The following is a 19279-nucleotide window of genomic DNA, read 5'->3' as shown; positions in this document are numbered from 1 at the left end:
CCATGGACTCAGGAGTTGTGCCAGTGTTGTAAGTTTGTGTCTGCTCCAGAGTTGGAGAAGGCTTCCAAAGCAGGGACATGGAGAGGAGAGTTAGGGAGTCTTAGCATCCCTCCCATATCAGGTAATGGGGAAAGAGGTGACAAGAAAGAGAAAATTCAGGCAAGAATGACATGGAGGGGATTCCAGTTTCTGAGATGACAGACTGGATCACGTTATGTGTTTGACGCTAATCTTACCCATTGCAAAAAAAAAAAAAAAAAAAAAATGAGGTTAAGGAAGTTTGCTGCAGGTTTGGGGGCAGTGGAGTCTCTGACTTTGCTTCCCAGGCTCGGCCCATTGGCTTCAGGCCACTGTTGGCCCCACAGAAGTCGGCGGAGGGGAGGGACCCTATGGGGTGTGTCTCGAGCTTCTGGAGCACCAGCTGCAAGGCAGAGCCGCAACCTTGTCCCACTGAGCTCCTGTAGGTTTCCTTTCCAGATAAGTAGGCTAAGCTTTCCTGACATTAAGTACTCCTGATCTTTACAAGGACTGAGGGTTCCGGTCCAGGTCTGTTTGAATCAAAGCCCAAGCTCTTTCCATGAAGCTCTGCTGCCCTAGAAAGCATCACAGCCCAGCCGGGTTGGTAATTCTACCAGGTAAAATGCTTTTAGGAAAAGAGGACTGTGATCGTTACAAAGTCAGGCGCTGTCAACAGTGTGGGTGGCACTGAATTCATAGAAGAAAAGGTTCCATGAGAGTTGGGCCAAGCAGTGACTTGAGAGAAGTACATCGTGAGTTGAACCTGGAACCATGGGGAAGAGTCACTTAAGTGAATGTGAATTCTCTGCCTCTTCCCCCAAAATGGCTCAGGCTGCATGGCCTTCCAACAGGGATCCAGCAGGCAGACACCCCAAGAGAAGGCTGGGGAAACAGTCCTGTCATCGTTAGCGACTCAAAGTGGTTTTCTGTGGATCTGCAAGGGCTTTAGGGCTCCATGGAGCAGCTAGTCAGACCGCTCAGTCCTGTTGCCGGCCACACCCTTCCACCATCCTGGGCACCCTGGGGAGGTGCAGACCTTCACCGCAGAGCTTTCCTCCCAGGCAGGGTTAATCAGAGGCCCCCCTCCTCCATTAACTTTGTGTCCCGAAGCACTTGTGCTCCAGCAAGAACCATCAATGCAGACTGGTGGCGACCATTCCTGAAATTCTGTCACCACATTCACTGAAAGCCCCGGATGAGCCCCTGTGTCTTGTGTGCAGATTCCTGGAGAGAGGGGTAGCTGCGGAGCGGGGTGCTGGCAGCTAGGGAGCAGCTGCCCTGGAAAGGGCCATATGTGCACACAGGTGTGGGGGGACGACCCTGCTGGCTGGTGACCTCCCACGGAGGCAGAGAGCACTCGGAGAGGCAGAAGGACCGTCCGAAGGCTTCCCCAACGTCTTTATGTTGTTCATTCCCTCTTGGACTCTCTTCTCCCCTTCCCTCCTGGGGACATTCCCCTCCTCACCCCTTTCTTCTTTCTACCACTCCAGCGCACCTCTGCCCTCCTCCTTGGACCCCCGCTACACTTTGCCCCGACTTCTGATCCCCGCCCCATCTGTTCCTCTTGCTTCCCACCCTCCATAGGCCTCTAGGTCCCTGCCCATCTCCTCCTCTCCCCCTCCCCTCCCCCTCTCCCCACTTGTGTCCGTCCATGTCTCTCCCCGCCCCCCCCGTCTTGGTCTCCCTTTAATTCTTTCTCTTCTCTCTCTCTTACTTAGGGTCAGGTATGGGGTTGCACTCTGTGTCATGCGCGTGTAAGGGTGTTCACAAGAGGCCAGGAGGTGGGGATGGACCACGGGTGTGGGTGGTGCTCATTTGCTGCCTGACTGCCCTCGCCCACGGAAGCTTCTTGGGGCCCCTTGTCCTGAGGGTCGCATGTGCTTCGTCTTGGACTCCTTATTTTTAAATGAGTTTCAGGAATCCCATGAACTCAGCAGAAATGTAATACACGGGGCCCCAGACTGCTGTCACTCCATGCTGAGGGCCTTTGGCTTTGGAAGGGGCTGCTGTCCCCGGGAACTATTGTCCCAGGCTAACTGAATGGGGCAGGAAGGGAAGGAGAAAACAAGGGTCCATATAAGCATTTAAAAATAAGAATATCAGCACTAAAAATAGCTTCCTCTTTCATCCTGGAAATATCCTGAGGTCAGTTTTGGGAACAGGGAGGTTTAAATCAGAAAGTGATAAAATATCCATCTTATCCCTCAAAAGATAGAATACTTTGCCTGTGAACTACCACTTGGATCCTCATTGTTTTGCTCTTTGGACATTGGGAGGGCAGAGCTTCCAAGTGGAGACCTCCATCCCTCAGTCTGTAGTCAGTTCAAGGAGGAGGGGTGGACAGTCCCTTCTTAATGCTCAGCTAGAGCTTGAGGCAGGGAAGGCAGTCGAGAGGGGTGGGTGGGTGAGTGTCCGTGGTTTTCCCTGCCTGCAGCTGGCTTGTCCCCTGAGTGGTCATTTCACTGACTCTGCATTTCAGTTTTCCTTTTACTGTAAGTGCAAGACATGTGGCTACAAGTCATACATATGCGTGCTGGTTCATCCTGATTCTGGAAGGTGGACATTACCACAAGTCTGGAGTTCCTCTCCTTGGGACAGATGGGATATGGAGTAAAGAATGCGGTGTCTAGCATCCAGATTTTGTTTCCTTGCTGAGGCTGGGAGAAATGGTATTTCTTTAGTCTTTGGAACTCCCTGTTTAGATTTTCCTGCCCTCCAACTGCTCTGTAGAGACTGTTAGTTGGTTCTGTGTTTCTCTAGCAGTCTTTAGGGAAGTGAATCAGGATTTCTCTGTTCCTTACTCATAACCAAGTGTTTGGTTTATAGCATAAAACCCAGATCATCTAAATTAAGTCACGTAGGACTGCTTCAAAGCCACCTGATTAGGACTGTGCATTTCACAATAAATTCTCCAAGGATGGGGTCTAAGACTCCTCTAGGCAGTCTGGGCTTGTCCTCTTTCCTTCAAAGACCATTTTTACTTTTCTCAAATAGGAGAAACAGAAAACTGAAAGAAGCAAAAGTGACTCTGAAGCTTGGCAGTCCAGGCAGAGTCATAAATAAGTGTTCAAGGAAATAGACGCTGAAAGTTTGGCGGTCCTTTACATATTGTTTGTTTCACTGGCATTTCATAGCCCTCCTTGGAGCACGTGATTGGAGCAGTTACTTACACTTATGTTAAAGAAAACTGTTCGACGTAAACGATTTCATTTCTAAATAAATCAAGCTACACCCTATTATCTGGCATAGATAAACTTGTTCCGTGATGGAACCTTGAAATGTGTGTCTTCCAGCTGGATGCACTCATAAAGGACAGAAACTTTGCCCCCAGGCTGCAGTTGTGTGAGTGTCTCTTGGGCATGGTATGGATGGGGTAGAGCATTCTTTAATTTAGGGGTACAAGAGTGTCTTAACGTTCATTTGGTGGGCTGCTGCCGTGGCCTTCTAAAGGTCTGGTTGAGATTGGTCAAGAAAATCATAGTTTTCAAATGTTTAACACACAAATGACTGTTGTCCATGAATGTTCTCTCCGGATGTCCTTACTTTTGCTCTCTCTTCGCTACTTAGCGTGTAAGTACAGTGATGCTCAGGCTTGAAATAGAGATGTGAGCATGTAAGTCAGAGAAGTAACTGTTGATAATTGGTTCAATTAGTCTTTATTGGTCACAGAGATGGTTTTGGAAATTCGCTATCAGGTCACATGAACACCCCGTTCTTCCTCTCTGTGGGCTGATATCTTTAGTATCCCCAAAGAGTATACAGTTTCATAGAGTTCTCTAGAAATTGACTTTGTGATATAGTTACATTCTGTTAAAGATGCTAACTTAAATTTTGCTCAAAATTACTTACAATAATAAAATATGAAATAAATTAAAAAAAAAATTCTTGGCAGTGCTAAAATAGATAAAATAAACCCAAACCTCACAGGGTTCCTAATGGCTCGCAATCCATTACCTTCTGTCCCTTATCCAAATCCACCAGCTGCTCCCCACATAACTGGGGAGTCATTTTCCCCACAGGTGGGTTCTGAAATAAATCCCAGGAGTTTTAAGCGGGTCAGTCCCCTGTCCCACCAGTCTTTACCTCTGTAAAAGCACAAAACGGATCGAGAGCTCCTCTGTCACTCCCATCCCGAGACCACCAACCTTGTCACGTTGGGGACATGTCACGTTCCCGTTTCTGACATCCTGAGTTTTTCTTTTCATCTTTTTCGACTCCCCCCGGTTCCCCTGCTCACCACCCCCCCCCCAAACGTCACAAATGGTGTATCTTGTCTGCCAGGAAAATTTAAGAATGTGTACTAAATTAAGGATGGTTCTGCATTGCCTCTTGTCTGACCAGCATCTGTGGGGGTCAGCTGCCAACATGTAGCTCTGGTATCTGGGCCGCTCCTGAATGCACGCAGGCTGACCCACTCTCTCCTGATGAAAGGTACCTTCAAGCATGCATATGATTTTTCAATATAAATTGCGTCTGCTTAAAGCCTCTCTGTAAGAGAATCGCTCAACCAAATGAGATGACTTGGCTGGGACTTTTAAGGAGCTGGATATAAATATCGCTGGAAATTATAGAGCGAGCATAAATACTTCACTCTGAGCTCTGCTGAGCATTTTCAGGATGCTTTTCACCACATCTCTGAAATCTGAGCTGATACCAGAGGAAGGAGGGGGGGCGGGGGGTTCAGGGAAGGGCAGAGTTGGCCAGGTGAGATCACCCGGCCTCCCAGGGAAAGGACAACATAATGGCTAACCCCGAACATGGTTTCCGCAATAGTCAAGGTAGGGTTTCACTCTTCTAGTCCTTCTCTAATCAGCCACGCCCCAGTTTTGATGACGGGTGTCTGCAGCTCATCTGAACATCTGCGTGTCTGAGTTCAGACACATCTTGTGAAGACTGCCCTGTTCAAACAGAAAATTATGTTCTCTAGAGAGACCCAGTGCTTTTATGGATGATAAGAACCGCAATCAAAGCTTTGCCAATCTTTAGTACTTTAATAGAATATCTTATTCTCCTAATTCTGTGCAAGGTGCTAAAAAAAATCTATCTAAGATGACATTGGCATAGAGTGAAGTATTTATTCTACTGCTTTAAAGCTACCCATTGTAGAGAAAGGTTAGCATGTGGTGGCGGCGGTGGCGGGTGACGGTGGCGGGTGACGGTGGCTGGTGACGGTGGTGGGTGATGGTGGTGACTGTTGCACCTGAGACATTACATCAGAATGCTGAGGTCCTCCTTTAAGGTCAAGAATGACTCTCCCCTTAATGCACGCTCCTTTTTATTTTGTACAACACTGAAGTTCATGAAGAGGAGAAAAAAACATCACCTACTGTTTGCCTTTCTACAGTTTTGCATTGACTATTTTATTTTATTCCCTAGGATTTAAATTTTATAATGAGATCTCAATGCCAGGTTTCATGTAAGCGATGAGCTGTCATTAATTTATTAGGAGCCACTGTGTCAGTTTCTTTGTTCTGTCATCCCGCTTGTCTGATGGATCTGAAGGTGGGATGGGTAACAAAGGAGTCACTGAGGTACAGGAGGGGTGTGTGAATACTAACGGTGCTGATGTGGCGTTTGGTTTAGCATTATTCTCTAAGACTTCCTCCGACGTGCCTCTGTCGCCCTGTCCCTTTTCCCCTCTCTGCAAGACACCAGCTTCGTCAAAAGAAGAGTAGATAGGACATCTGACTTATTCCCATTCTTAGTCCTGTCCTTCCCAGGGGAACCCTTCCTTGCCGGCATTGCATCTCTCCCGTTGGAAGCAGGGATGTGCTCGGGGTGCTGTCAGTCACTCAGAATTAGAAGCCGTGCTCTGCATCTGACCTGATGGCTCATATCCGCCCACGGCCAGCACAACTGGCCAACAGCGGTGGTTTATTTTGGGGCTAGTATAAGAGGCTGCGTCTGACAGCTGTGACTGTCAGTCACGGGCTGAGTCTGTCATGTAATGTGGCCTCAACTCTTGTCTCCTCGCCTAGACTGCTCACTAGAAGCTCAGCCCAAATATGTTAAAGGTGGCAAGCGTTACGGACGAAGGTCCTTACCTGAGTTTCAAGAATCCGTGGAAGAGTTTGCAGAGATCGAGCCCCTGGATGGAGAAGCTCGGCCCTCACATACCCCCGCCGGGGACCGCAACGAGGTGAGGAGTTGGACAGGTGCGCCCTCCCCAGCCAGTGGTGGGGACATCCCCACCCACTCCCACGGCGGTGGTGTGGGGACAGGTGAACCGGGTGGGGGGTGTCATGGCCTCTGTCTGTTACCAACCACTGGCTAATCTTATTACTTGCCTTTGGGATATATATGGCCGATTTGTCTATTGTTTGAACGTTCTCGTCTCTGTTTCTTCTGGAGAGCTGACATTTCTGTGCCAGCCTTATGTTTATGTTAACATAAAAATTAAAGTCATTAAAATTCAATGACTTTCACGTCATCTGGGGTCTGCCACTTTCAGCCCTGCTTGGGGATATGTCTCTCCTCACGGCACTGCCATTTTTAGTTGTGTGAAAAGCTGCCCCCTCTGCCCCCCAGCCCCGGCACCCTGCAGTCCATAAACCAGCGTCCGTGGCAGGTGTGAGAGGAAGGCGGTGTGCGTGGGCATCCCGAGAGCCACGCCTTATCTTTCGTAGCAGCAGACGGCAGCTTTCAGACTTGGTTCTTGTGGCCTCGGCCGTCGCCACAGCTCTCCTTCTCGGGTGAGGAGTGCCCGGGCCCGCCTGGTCCTCCAGCAGCCCGATCTGCCTGCTTTGCTCATCTCCCTGCCTTTCCTTATGCACGTCACCGTCATCTACCCGCAAAGGGGAAGCAGTAGCATTTTCTTTATTCTTTCCTTACGGCTCATTTACCAGCATGCCATTTATAGAAAGTGGTCGAGAAGGCCGTGCTGAGCAAGCTCTAAATATTTCTTGCAAATCCCAGCTCCAACTGGGGATGCGAATATTTCAGATGTTAACGTAAGCTGGGGAAGAGACAGAGTGCCTCAACTTTCTCAAAGCGGTCTGTCCATTAGGGGTTGCTGGACGTGCGCGTGCACGTGCGTATGCTCATTGCTATCTGACGCCCATGTTCAGCTCCTTAAAGCCCGCAGGAGGCTTGCTCCACTAGCATCCCCAGCAGCCAGACCTCTAGCGTCTTTTGCCTTGCAGAATGCCCACAAACCCTGAGGTAACTGAAAAGAGCACAGGCCATGAGCAGAAATGAAACCAGCCACAGTACTGTAATCTAGAAGACACAGGACTGGTCTGCCGATCCCAAGAGGTGGCCACCATGGTTTTAAACATAAGGAATGCCTGGGGACACCTGGGTGGCTCAGTCAGTTAAATATCTGCCTTTGGCTCGGGTCATGATCCCAGGGTGCTGGGATCGAGTCCCACATCAGGCTCCTTGCCCAGAGGGGAGCCTGCTTCTTCCTCTGTCTCTCTCTGCTGCTAGTGCTTACTCTCTTGCTCACTCTCTCAAATAAATAAAATCTTTAGAGAAAAAAAAAAAGATAAGGAATACTTATCCTCGCACCAGAAGTGAAGAAACAGTGTCAGACATGTGAGTGAGACAAGAGGAAGAAAAGCAGACAGAGAAAGATAGACCCCCAAAATGGTGTAAGAGTGTCATGGGGGAGAGGTGACAGCTGAAGACAGAAAAGGCCATGAGAAGTGAAGAAGAGAACGCTGCCTGGAATATCACAGCACGGGGCCAGTTGGTCTGGAGCAGAGGCTACTTCCCTTCTTGGGTTCAATTTTAAACCCTTTTTGGGTCCCTGTCAGGATTTAGATTGGGCTCTTTCCCCAGCAAAACACATGCACAAAAATTTGGCATATCCAATTTCAGAGATGCAAGTGGTTTTCCTACTTGAGTTATTGCTGTGTCCATAATGTTTATGTTGCTGTCAGGAAGCATACCATTTTATTTCATAAAGTCTGTATCATAGCCCTAAGTACTGTGGAATGTATCTGAGACACTTCTCTATGGGGAAGACATGGTTAAAATCTGTCTCAACACTTTAGGGGGTAAGCTTTCATTATGTGGAACACACTTTTAAGGCTAGTATCTCTTGTCTCCCGACGACTTTCAGTACCCAAGGCATTATTATTTGGTGGTAAGGAATGAAATGATTACTAATTTTTCGATAAGGTGATTTCTAGTTACTACCTGGGGGTACCCAGAGAGTTCTTGGACGAGCTGATTTTGTTGCTGGCAGCTTATTTCTTACATTCTTGCTTTATCTTCCAACTTCCAGTGAGATTTACTGTTTAAAAGTGAGACTTTTGGGGGTGCCTGGGCAGCTCAGTGGGTTAAGCCTCTGCCTTCGGCTCAGGTCATGATCCCAGGGTCCTGGGATCAAGCCCTGCATTGGGCTCTCTGCTCAGCGGGGAGCCTGCTTCCTCCTCTCTGCCTGCCTCTCTGCCTACTTGTGATCTCTCTCTGTGTCAAATAAATAAAAAGTAAAATCTTTAAAAAAAAAAAAAAGTGAGACTTTGGGCTCATGTATACATAATGGTAAGAGTTGAGGCCTAGTTTGGGCAAAATCTTAGTAAAAGGGTACATTGGGAGAACCATTTCACACCCCCCACCACGCCAGGTACTTCTGCTCCCCTTAGTCTTCCAGGACCTCGTAGATGAGACCTTCTGACACTGTAGATAGATGCTTTAGTACTCAGCGAGCCCTCTCCATGGAACAGCAGATGGAGGCCCCAAAGGTTCCTTTCTCTCCATGTTTGTTTTCCTAGAGGACCCCTACTGACCTGACTTGGCCATTCCATTGTATCCCGCCCCCCAAAAGCCTTACAGGAGCATTGGATCACTCCCTTTTACCATGTTTTAAATTGCTGAAGGTGGACCCAAGCCAAAGTTCATCCAGATGCTTTCTTGCCTAAAAATGAAGTGTTTTGTGAGCTGAATTGAGCCTCTCAGTTCTCAAAGGGATTCCTCACTTTAAGAGCTGCACTGAGTGACGTGTTTGGAGTTCCTCTTGTCAACTCTTGTCCCAGCCACCGCCGTCCGTCACCCTTGCTTCCTTCACGGATACATATAGTCCAGTGACGTCGTTTCCTCAAGATGTCGGTCCTACGGCACACTGTCCTGTCAGGATAGCGCTTCTGTTTTCTGGCCGGTTTACACAGGAGCCTCGGAGATCTAGGGCCACTCGTGGGCCAACAGAGCTTCATGCTCTGGGTGGCTCAAGCTTGTCCTGGAAGTGCCCTTGTGTCTTTGGGAGTGCCTGCTCATCCTCCTTATGCTAGAGTGGCCCCCACGCAGGAACTGTGGGAAGAAGAACATTCCTAATAACCTGCAGGGTTTGTTTATTCTTAACTTAGAAGCAGTTGAGAATCTCTCAGGAGTTCTTCACTCTTCCATTGGCTTCTTTTTTCCCTTTGGAAAAGGAGGCCCTTTTGTCTCTTGCCTTTGGGTGTTAAAAATTTATTTCTTGGGTGTGTTTGTTACCAGTGGTTCATACTTCATCTCGGTGTCGCTGGGCAGTTCTGAAGGAAGGAACGGGGGTGGGGAAGCTGTCTCCTAACGTGAATAATTCACAAGGGGTTGTCAGATGGGGAGCTGGAGATGGGCCTTCTTGGTTTCGATTGTGGGTTTCCTTCGACGCCTGGGACCTGGCTCAGGAAAGGTGAGAACGCTAGCTTGCCGTCAGACTGCTGTCTCTGCCTTCCCTGCTGCTCTCAGACACGCCTGACTTTCTCTAAAGTGACTTGAGAGTTTTTTGGTGACGATGAAAGGACTTGAACTTGTTGTCAAAAGTTACCTGGAGCAGAAGCCCTTCTGTTGCTATGCAACAGGAGACCAACTTTTGCTCTTGGATGAATCTTTTGTTTTATTTATCTGAGCACATGGAGGGGGATGGGCAACTGAATGGAATGTGTCACAAACACCTCTGAAAGCTGTCCTGGGGGTGGCTTTCTTCCTTCCAGGAATTCCTCCTATAGGGGTAAGTGAGCAGACAATCATCTGAAGCGATAAACAGGAACGCTCCCGTGTGCCCCCCTTCCCCCATTCTTTCTAGGGTTATTCCATCATAGGGAAGTTGCCATGGATTGACAGTCCATTCCTCTCTCCCGGGTCAGTGGCTCACAACATTTTTTCTGCATCCTTATTCGGGAGGCCTTCTCCCATACGTCCAACCAGAATTACAGGGAATGCGGCACAGTTGTACTTCTCTGGAACTCCTGCCCTCCCTCCCACCCGAGAAGACACAGACATGCAGACCGATGAGAGGAATGCCATTGTAAAGTTTGCTTTCAAGCAACTGAATTTATTTCTAATGTAAGTCCCATGGGAAGCTTCAGGCCTGGTTCGTTACCTGGAATCCCTCTCATGACTGCTCAGGGTACACCCCCGTGCTGCGGTGCCTTGGGGGGCACCGAATGCTCACCACCTTGGCCTCATCCTCGGAATGGACTATGTGACGATGAACTTTGTTAGGAGGTGCTTTTGATGTTGTAGTTCGTGCACGTTGAACGGATAAAATGGTACACATTTTAATCCTCTCAATCCAGCTTTATTCTAGCAATTTGATTCTTTCCTGCTGAAACAGAAAATCTCTTACCTAGCTATTAAGCATGCCTCCCCTGTCATGTGTGGTTCACAAGGCCATAAAGCTATCACATAGGGAAAGACCTAGAATCTTCCTAAATTTTCAGTGCTAGAATGTTTCAAAATTTCTTTTGGAAACCCCGAAGCAGAATGTGATGATTCACAAATGACAAGTGTTCTCCACCGTCACCTGATTGCGTTGTCCACCTTCCAATTTAGTGTGTTTATCAAGCAAATGCATTCCCCTTGGGAGTCTGACCGCTCATCTCAGGTGGCATTGAAAGGAAAGTGGTGATTTTTCTTTTCTTTCTTTCTTTTTATGGGATTATTTTCACTCAAGGTGGTTCAGTTGGACATTCTATTCTGAATTAATTGAGACCAACAAAGGGCACATTCTTGATTCCAGTGTAAGATGTGATTAATGAGACCATTTTGGTGGTGGTTTTTGCTTCACTTGGTTAAGAAACAGAAGTGAGATTTGAGGGTCCAAAGAGTACATTTTTTCCCCTTTTTATATGCGCACCTGCAGTGGCTACTGAAATGACCTTGAATTTTATTTTTGTGCTCTCTTCTCAGGATAGGTGGAAAAGGGGAGAAACAAAATTAATGCCCAGTTCTAGTCTCTTCCTCAGACCTCGTGGCGAGGCGGTTCTGTGAATATAATTGGGGCAGGGCCACTTTGCTTTCTGCCCTTGTCGAAAACAGGGGACACCTTGTTAACTGTTTTCCTCCACAGGGAGTAAAGCAGGTCTAATTAGATTATTATCGGGAGCAGGAGGCTTTAAACAATGATTTCTTCAACTATAGACAATTGGAGTGTAAGCCAAAACCGGGCAGTTTAAGTGAGGACCTGAGAGAAAAGTGGAAGCCATTTGCTTCGTCTGCTCAACAATGGCCAAGCAATCACCGCTTTGTGTCAGGCCTGTGGAGGGAGGAAGAGGAGGGGTGCCAGGGGTTTAAGAACTCAGAAAGGAACAAACCAACCCTCCAAACTGGTTTTACTACCCTACAGAAAACCAAACTTGGCCAAGCAGTGGGAAACTGACTTCTGGTCCCCTTACGTTCATTTTCTTATGTGCATAACTTTGCTGTTAACCTTCATGAATTATTCATTTATATTGTATAGAGGCAACATTTGATGCCAGAGCAAACATGTTAATAACAGAGAGAAGGTCTGCCAAGGACTTTGGTAGTTGAAATGTACCTATTTTCCACTTCCTCCCATTAGATTTTCTTGTTCCAGTCTGACAAAGTAAGCAGTCTCGTTACTGATGCCATTTATTTCCATCAAACGATGTGACATCATCAGGATAGGTTTTTTTTGTTTGGTTTTTTTTTTATTAATGGAATTCCAGTGTTTTCTTTTTTCTTCAGTCTATTAGATCCTTTGGCTATTCCCGGAGATGAAACGCTCATTCAAGATGCGGTTGTAGACCACTTGAAAGTGATATAAAGAAGTCCCTTCAAAGCTAATAAGGTATCTCTCATTCGAACACAGACTGCCGCTTTCAGACTTTGAGGCTTTGCCGTCCTGGTAAGCCTTCCTGACTTGATCCCAGAGGGAATTCCTTTGGTGTCCAGCCCCAACCCCCATGTCCTTCCAGGTCAACAGTTTCCAGTAATTATTCTCCAACTAGAAAATAAAACAGACAACAAATAAAAAAAAATCAACAAGTTAATTTTAATGATAAGAGTAACATTTTCCAACTATACCATTAAGTTTATTTTCCAAATGGAAAAGCAGTGTTCACTACCCACCGAGAACGGCTCTGATGAGTAAGATACGGTGAGCAGATGTGTTTAAAAACCCCCTTCCTTAGGGACTTAAGAACCCAGTGAACCGAGAACACTCCCCAACCTTGGTAGGAGGAGAGACTTAAGGCTCAAACTCTTAAATTCAGCATTTCTTCACACTGGCAGTCCTGGAGGCGTTTTGACAGTGTAGCAGGACTCCTCTACATGTGTGTGCCGTTAAAAATCCTAATTAACTCCTATTGTCGGCGGTCCTTACCTATAGCTCTTAATTACTGGTGAAGATAAAGGAAGTGATTGGCTTTGTGGTCGAGGCAGAAGACTGGCAACTGAGCAGCTTGTCCCTGGGTTCCGAGCGGAGAGATCAGGGGCTGGGCAGTCAGGCCCTCCACTGACTGGTGTGCCTTCAAAGGCAGGGCGGCAGAAAGGAACTGAAGTCCCAGGAAGGGTGTCCCTGCCGAAACAGGGGCCCTGCTGGGCGTCCTGAGTTCCCAGGACCTGGCTCAGAGCAAGGGCTTTATAGACATTTAGGACTATTCGTTACAAATTCCACAGATGCTGTAGTTTTGAAAGGTCTCAAGTTTTTGGTTATAGGAACTCTTCTAAACTGATCTCTGTGTGAGTTTTGCCAGAGACTTCCTAAGACAGTCTGAGACACCTAAGTTTGCTGCCTTCATCAAATGGACGCCACAACTCCATTTGTTTGGGGAGCATTGTTATCCTGGTAAATTTCCTTCCCCCTTTCTCTGGGCTTGCAAGGCTTTCCCCTTTCAAAAAAAGAAGAAGGAAAAACAAAACAAAACCAACACATCTGCTTAAGGCTGCTGAGATCAGTTCAGCCACCTCTGCTGGAAAAGAATAACCCCGTGTGCGCCCCCATAATCGTTTTAATTAGCCATACATTCTGTGGGGCACAGGTTGCGCTGTGGAGCAGATGGCTGGTGGGGGCTGTGACTGGGCTATTGTGGGCGGGGGCCTCACCAGGCCCGCAGGCTGCAGATGCTGCCCCCACCTTAGGGCTGGAAGCCTGGGCTTCAAGAGGCTCAGGCCATCTGCTCTGCAGTCCAGCAAAGCAGGTGGCCCTCCCAAGAAAGCATTCCTAAAAGCAGTTTCGCTGGTGTGGCCCATGTGCACGGGGCTCCCTGGTCCAGCTAGAGGATAGCCAGAACGCCAGCCACAATGGCCCAGGAGATGTGAAGAGGCACAACCCATGTAGTGGGTGCGGGGCTCCCTTTGTCTGCTTTGGGTAGGGTGGTAGGGGGCTGGAGGCTGCCTTCTGTAGCAGCCATCTCGGGGCCCGGCAACCTCTGACCCTCTCCCCTCTGGCTGCTCTCAGTGGGGCTGTGGGCCAGCATGCTGGGCACGGTAATACAGAAGCCCCGGCCACCCCTGCCAGCTGTGGCCACCCAGGGAACACTGCCACCCATGGGGAGGGGTCTGGGGGGCCTTGTTCCTAAGTTGAATCACAGATTGACGGCTTCATCACAACTACTGTGTTCCAAGCTGTCCTTTCTACAGTCTCTTTTGGGTTTGTTCTGAAAGCTGACACTTGTCTATCAGCTGTGTCCTTTCTCTGCCCTTGTCCTAGCTTTGGACACCCAAATAATAGGAGTAGTAATAGTGATATTTATTTGCTTAACAGACACTTAGCTCTGAATTTGTAGCAGGCACCGTTTTAAGTGCCTTCCAAGTATTAGCACACCTTTGTAGGCAGGCATCGTGAGATAATCAAGGCGGGCGGGGAGTTAAATAATGAGGCCAAGGTTGAACACACATAAGTGGGGGAGCACGGAACTGGGGGGGGTCCAGCTCCAGAGCCCAGATCCTTAATCACAACATCATCATGGCTGAGCTAGTAGCAGTGGCTGACACATCCCAGGTACCAGGCTCATGCCTCTTCCTCCCCTGGGGCGGCTCACCCCCACCTTGTGGCTGAGGCTGGGTACTGAGGGCTCCCAGAGTGCCGGAGCAGGACCGAACCCCGTCTCTCCGCTCAGCCCTGTGCTCACACCTTCTGCCATTTTGCCTCCAGGTTCTGCAGTCATTGAAGTCCCACAGGATGATTTTGAAGCATTTATTAATATCCATTTCTGCAGCGAGAGGTGATATAAGACTTCAGGGGAAAAATTAAAAATCCCTTTTCATGAATTAGTCTCGAGAACACAAGCCCGCAGTGTCCCTCCTTTCTCTCCCGACTTTTCCAAAGATTTGTGAAATTCTCTCCCTTCCAATGCTCATGGCTGGTCTGTGCCTGCCAGGCTTTCACTGCACTGGGTACACCAGCAGCAATTAAAAGACCTTGTTCCAGAATGATGCCTCCTTTTATTGGGCTGTTCTAGTAGGCGAATGAGCTCATCCCCACAACCTTCCAACCTGACATCCCCCGCTTCCCCCTCCCCTTGCTTTTTAATTGGAACTGCAGGCTCCAGGCAGTGGGAATAAAAATGAGCTATGAATGAACTGAACCCCCCCCAATCCACCCACCCCTCAAAATTGTAATTTAATAAACAAACACTCAGCCACTGTGTGCTTATCCCTCCCCCTTACTAAAGGAACGGACCCTTGGTGGAGAATGGGGACAAGCACAGCTCATTTCTGGGCAGCAAACTCCATCTCCAACTGAAGCAGTTGCGGAATGAAACTACAGCCATTCAGCATAAATTTGCGGCTTCTAGAAGGCTGGTCCCAGCTTGGATCTAGGTTTCTTACATAGGGCCATGGGAGAAATGCATGTGTGATCGTCACCCTAGCCATTTTCTAACAAGTTCTCCCTTACCCACTACCGCTTGCCCAGAGGGTTTGGGTGAGATTATTGAAGCTGCCCGAGCTGCTTGGAGGAGGCTGGGCTGAACCTGATGCCACCGGGTTAAGCTGCCTCTAGTGTGTCAGGATCTCAGGGCCCTATTTCGGTCTCCGACCAGTGTCCCCGATCTTTCCACACTGCTTAGACCGGGAGGCTCCAGCAGCAGCTTCCACCCTCCTGAAGGGCACCTGGGCCTCCTGCGAGGACTTCCCTGCCAGGACACAGGGGGAAGGATGCCACAGACATCAAAGAGAGTTGTGTAGCAAAGGGCAAGTTTTTCCTCTTTCTCCCCATCCCCACAACATAGGAAATTCATTTGGTGAGGATTTGAGGGCAGGTGGGTAAAAGAAAAAGTCGGACCCGTTTGTATTTTTCTTAAAAGATTTTATTTATTCATTTCAGAAAGATAAAGTGCACAAGCAGGGGAGGGTGGTGGGGGGAGAAAGGCCAAGAGAGAGGGAGAAGCAGGCTCCCCACTGAGCGGAGAGCTGGATGCAGGACTTGATCCCAGGACCCTGAGATCATGACCTGAGCTGAAGGCAGACGCTTAACTGACTGAGCCACCTGGGCTTCCCAAGGACCCCAGTGAACATCTAGAATAGCAAAGGAAATATAATTGTTTGCCACATTCCCTCAACCAAATGCATCAATTCTGGTCATGTCTGTTTCCTTCCGGTCTTTGTCTAATTGTATAAATATTTTTGCGAGCGGCAGTTGTAGTGTAGAGAGCATTTTTCCATCTCCTGTATGGTTTTGTAATTATACTTTTAATGACTACATTATGATGTATAATTGTACTTTGTGCTCCATTGTTCAAAGTTTAAATTGTGTTCAGTACTCTTATAAAAAGTGCTAAATGTACATATCTATCATATGCATTTTTCCTTTGATTTTACTATCATTAGAAATCATGAAATTACTGGGTCGGAGAGTATGAACATTTTTATGGCTTTCAAACATGAAGCAATTTTCTTTACTAAAAGGCTAATGTCCATACACATTGCTACCAGTAACATTTAAACAGGCCTATTTTAAATAAATCATAACCTTGATGGTAATAGGACTCCTATCTTGAATACTGCTAATTTAATGGGAACAAAGTGATTCCTTGGTTTTAATTTATACTTTGCTGTTGAAATGAGTCTTTCCCCATAATTTTTTAACTGTGTTGCCTGTCTGTTCTTTGCATATCTGCCAGACTTGGCATTTTTCTTATAAATTTATATGAATAACTCATACTGTCCCAGGGCCACCCAACTTAACGCCTTAAGTTTAAATATGGTAATAAAAATAAAATCTGCAAAAATAAATTTAATAGGTACTGCATAAACACGTGCCCCATAAAAATAAGGTCTTATCATGTCTATTATTGCCAAGCACAATTCTAAACATTCTACCCAACTCTGTGAACTATGTACTACTTTATTCCCATTTTGTTGATGGAGAAACTGAGGCAAAAGCAATTCATAAATGTGTCCAGGCCAAATTCAGTAGGTAAGGCAGTCTGGCTCCCATGTCCCCACACTCTTATTAGTTAGGAGGAAGAATCAGGGAAGGAGGGCAATACTGGGAATACTGTTCTGAGAAATGACTCAGATACACGCATCCAGGCCCATAGAGTTACGAAATATATGACATGGCATATTGGAGCCTCTTGCACCTCTGAACGAATTGCTCCCTATTTTAAAATGAATTGAGAAGTGAGCAAATGTGAAATAAATCTTTCTGTCACTGTACGTACCTCATTATGTCAGGGATTGTTACTAAGGGTTTTTTTGAAGGCGTGTGTTTGCATTTTCCCATCTGTGTATCCTAGTGGGGGCTCCCTTGTTTGTTGGGTCCAGTGATGATATTAATTGTGTTACTTTTCTGTCCATTTGTGCTGTTAAAAAATTGTTCCCTGCTCACGATTTTAGTAGGTTTTATTATTTTGCACGATGGTTCTTAGATCATAGAAACCCATTTTATTTGTTTCAGGTGGATTTGTGTTAGGGTGCTTCCAACTGACATGCTGAATGATACGTTTTCACAATGTGGGGTGCCAAAGTAGTAGAAGAATTTAATTCTTTGCTCTGTGGGTGAGGAAATAAATATGCTGGGACAGAGAGGCAGGCTGCTTTTATTAGTGGAGCTTTATTGATTTAAATCATTTCCTATGACAACAGTTGAATTCTGCCTGGAACCAGTGGTGTAAGAAACTGTACGTTGGGCTGCTTACCCCACTGCTCCTTCCCCACCCCCACTGTGCCTCCTCCGTCCACCGGGTTGGCAGTGTGTCTTTATGAGGAAATGTGGACTGCTAAAATTGTAATCACAGACAAGCAAAAGTCACACTGTCCCCTAATTTTGTTTCCATAACTACCATGTGTATTAGCGACTTGCAGTTGTAATCTGAAGGACTTGTAGTAAAGTTCCGCATTTCGAGTCGGCCTTGTGACCTTCACGGCGAGAATGACCCCTCCCAGCATTGCCAGCTTGGGTTTTGGTATAGTGTGGCAGAACGGGGGGAACTTTCTGGTGCTAGCTTCAGTCTAACAAAAATATGGAATTGTGAAACCCTGGTAGACATCTATCCTTTAGTTCACTGGAAAGGACCAGCATAAATGAGTATGGGGAGGAAGAAAGTAGATGACCGCAACTCATCTCAGCTTGAATGAGATACTGAAAGTCAACATTCCGGCTTAGAATTTTGGGTGGCACGCTGTTTGCTGTGAGGGATCCAAGCTCTTGCAAACTGGAGTTAACGAGATGTATTTTCCTGTTGAGTTTCTTTAGGATCCCAGGAAATCAGATTGATTTGTGTAGTTCAGCCATCACAGAGAAAGGCTGGGTATTTGTAATCAAAGGCAGCTTCATTCATCAAGTTGGATCTCTGCTGAGACAGCAGCCCCTTTCGAAAGGGGGAATACCCCCTTCTCAACAGGGTTTCCTGCGATGGTTGTAGAACCTTCCCGCAGGAGTGATTAGGCAGCTTGCTGGCTAGCCAAAAGCGACTGCGGACCTCCTTGTTGCCACTGACCGGAAGTAGACCTGTGCTGTGCTTGGTCGGTGGAGCAAAGACTGGAGTCGGGTTCTGCTTCGTGCCCTTGGCTGGGTGCTTTTGTGTAGTACATGGACTACAGATGTATGCTGTGACTTGAAAAAGACCCAGTAGTAACACAGCACGGTAGTCCAGCAAACTGGTCCAGTTCAGGTAATTTTCATGGCTTCTTATGCAATTTACCAGTAACATAGATTTTATTTAACTTGAGCTTTCTGGCCTACCTGTTTTGGGTTGCATCTCTGTCTCCTTCTTCACTGAGTCATGGACACATTAGGCTTATTCTTGCCTCTGTGCTTCAGCAAATAGTGGCTGTCCCTTCCTTTTCACTTGGCTGTCTCCAGCTCACCCTTCAGGTCTCAGTTCATATGTTGCCTCTTTCAGGAAGTCTACCCTGATTTCCTGAGTCTGGAGGATCCCACTGAGTTACCCTCATAACATTTTGAATTTCCCCATCATAACACTTCATATGCTACAATATTGTAGTTTCTGTGTTCTTGTCTGCATGTCTTCATTAGCATATGAACTTCTCGAGGCAAGAAATGTGTTTGTTCTGTTCATAGTTGTATTCTGAAGATGTACCATAATACCTCGCACCCAGTACACATTGAAGAACAAATTCATAAATGCATGGTATGAATTTTTTGTTGGTTGACGGATTCTGAATATTTGCTTTGGCTTGGTTTTATTGGCTGTGCTAGGTTTTGCTGTTGAATGAGTCAGTTTGCAAATGCGATAAAGGCAAATCCTAGTGAAATAGTGCAGGCTGCTACCTGGTATTTTTTAGGAGTCTCTTCTGGATTGGCTGGTTGACTCCGGAGAGCCCACCTGGAGGGTTCTGAGTCATGGGACTCACCCAGCTGATGATTCCAGAACCAGAGAGTGCTCTGATCTTGGAAAAACTGAATATGTACTAAAACACACTAATCTTCTCTCACCTTCTCTAGCACTGGAAGACACAACGCAGTGAGGAGTATGAAGCAGAAGGTAGGAACTGAGTGTGTGTCCGGCTCTGCCCATCACAGGGCACTCTCCACCCCCCACTTCCTGCATCTCCCAGCCTTCTTCCCAATAGCCTCCTAGTCTGGAGGCCAGCCGCGAAGTAACCTTAAGAACAACGTTCACAAGAA

At 47.1% G+C, this 19279-nt stretch overlaps 1 protein-coding gene across 7 annotated transcripts in view; it reads left to right on the top strand.

Moving 5' to 3' along the window:
- The window catches only part of NIN (ninein), a 94142-nt gene that overhangs the window by 26382 nt on the left and 48481 nt on the right, over positions 1-19279 (top strand). For all 7 annotated transcript variants that reach the window (XM_047737951.1, XM_047737949.1, XM_047737947.1 and 4 more), the window contains 2 exons: positions 5997-6157; positions 19097-19136. In XM_047737951.1, the coding sequence (XP_047593907.1) occupies positions 5997-6157; positions 19097-19136 (201 nt within the window). The remainder of the gene's footprint in view (positions 1-5996; positions 6158-19096; positions 19137-19279) is intronic.

This window comes from Lutra lutra, chromosome 7 (genome assembly GCF_902655055.1).
Source record: "Lutra lutra chromosome 7, mLutLut1.2, whole genome shotgun sequence".
Classification (NCBI taxonomy): domain Eukaryota; kingdom Metazoa; phylum Chordata; class Mammalia; order Carnivora; family Mustelidae; genus Lutra; species Lutra lutra.
Note: the sequence above shows the minus strand (reverse complement) of the source record. Positions and strands in the feature narration are given on the sequence as shown.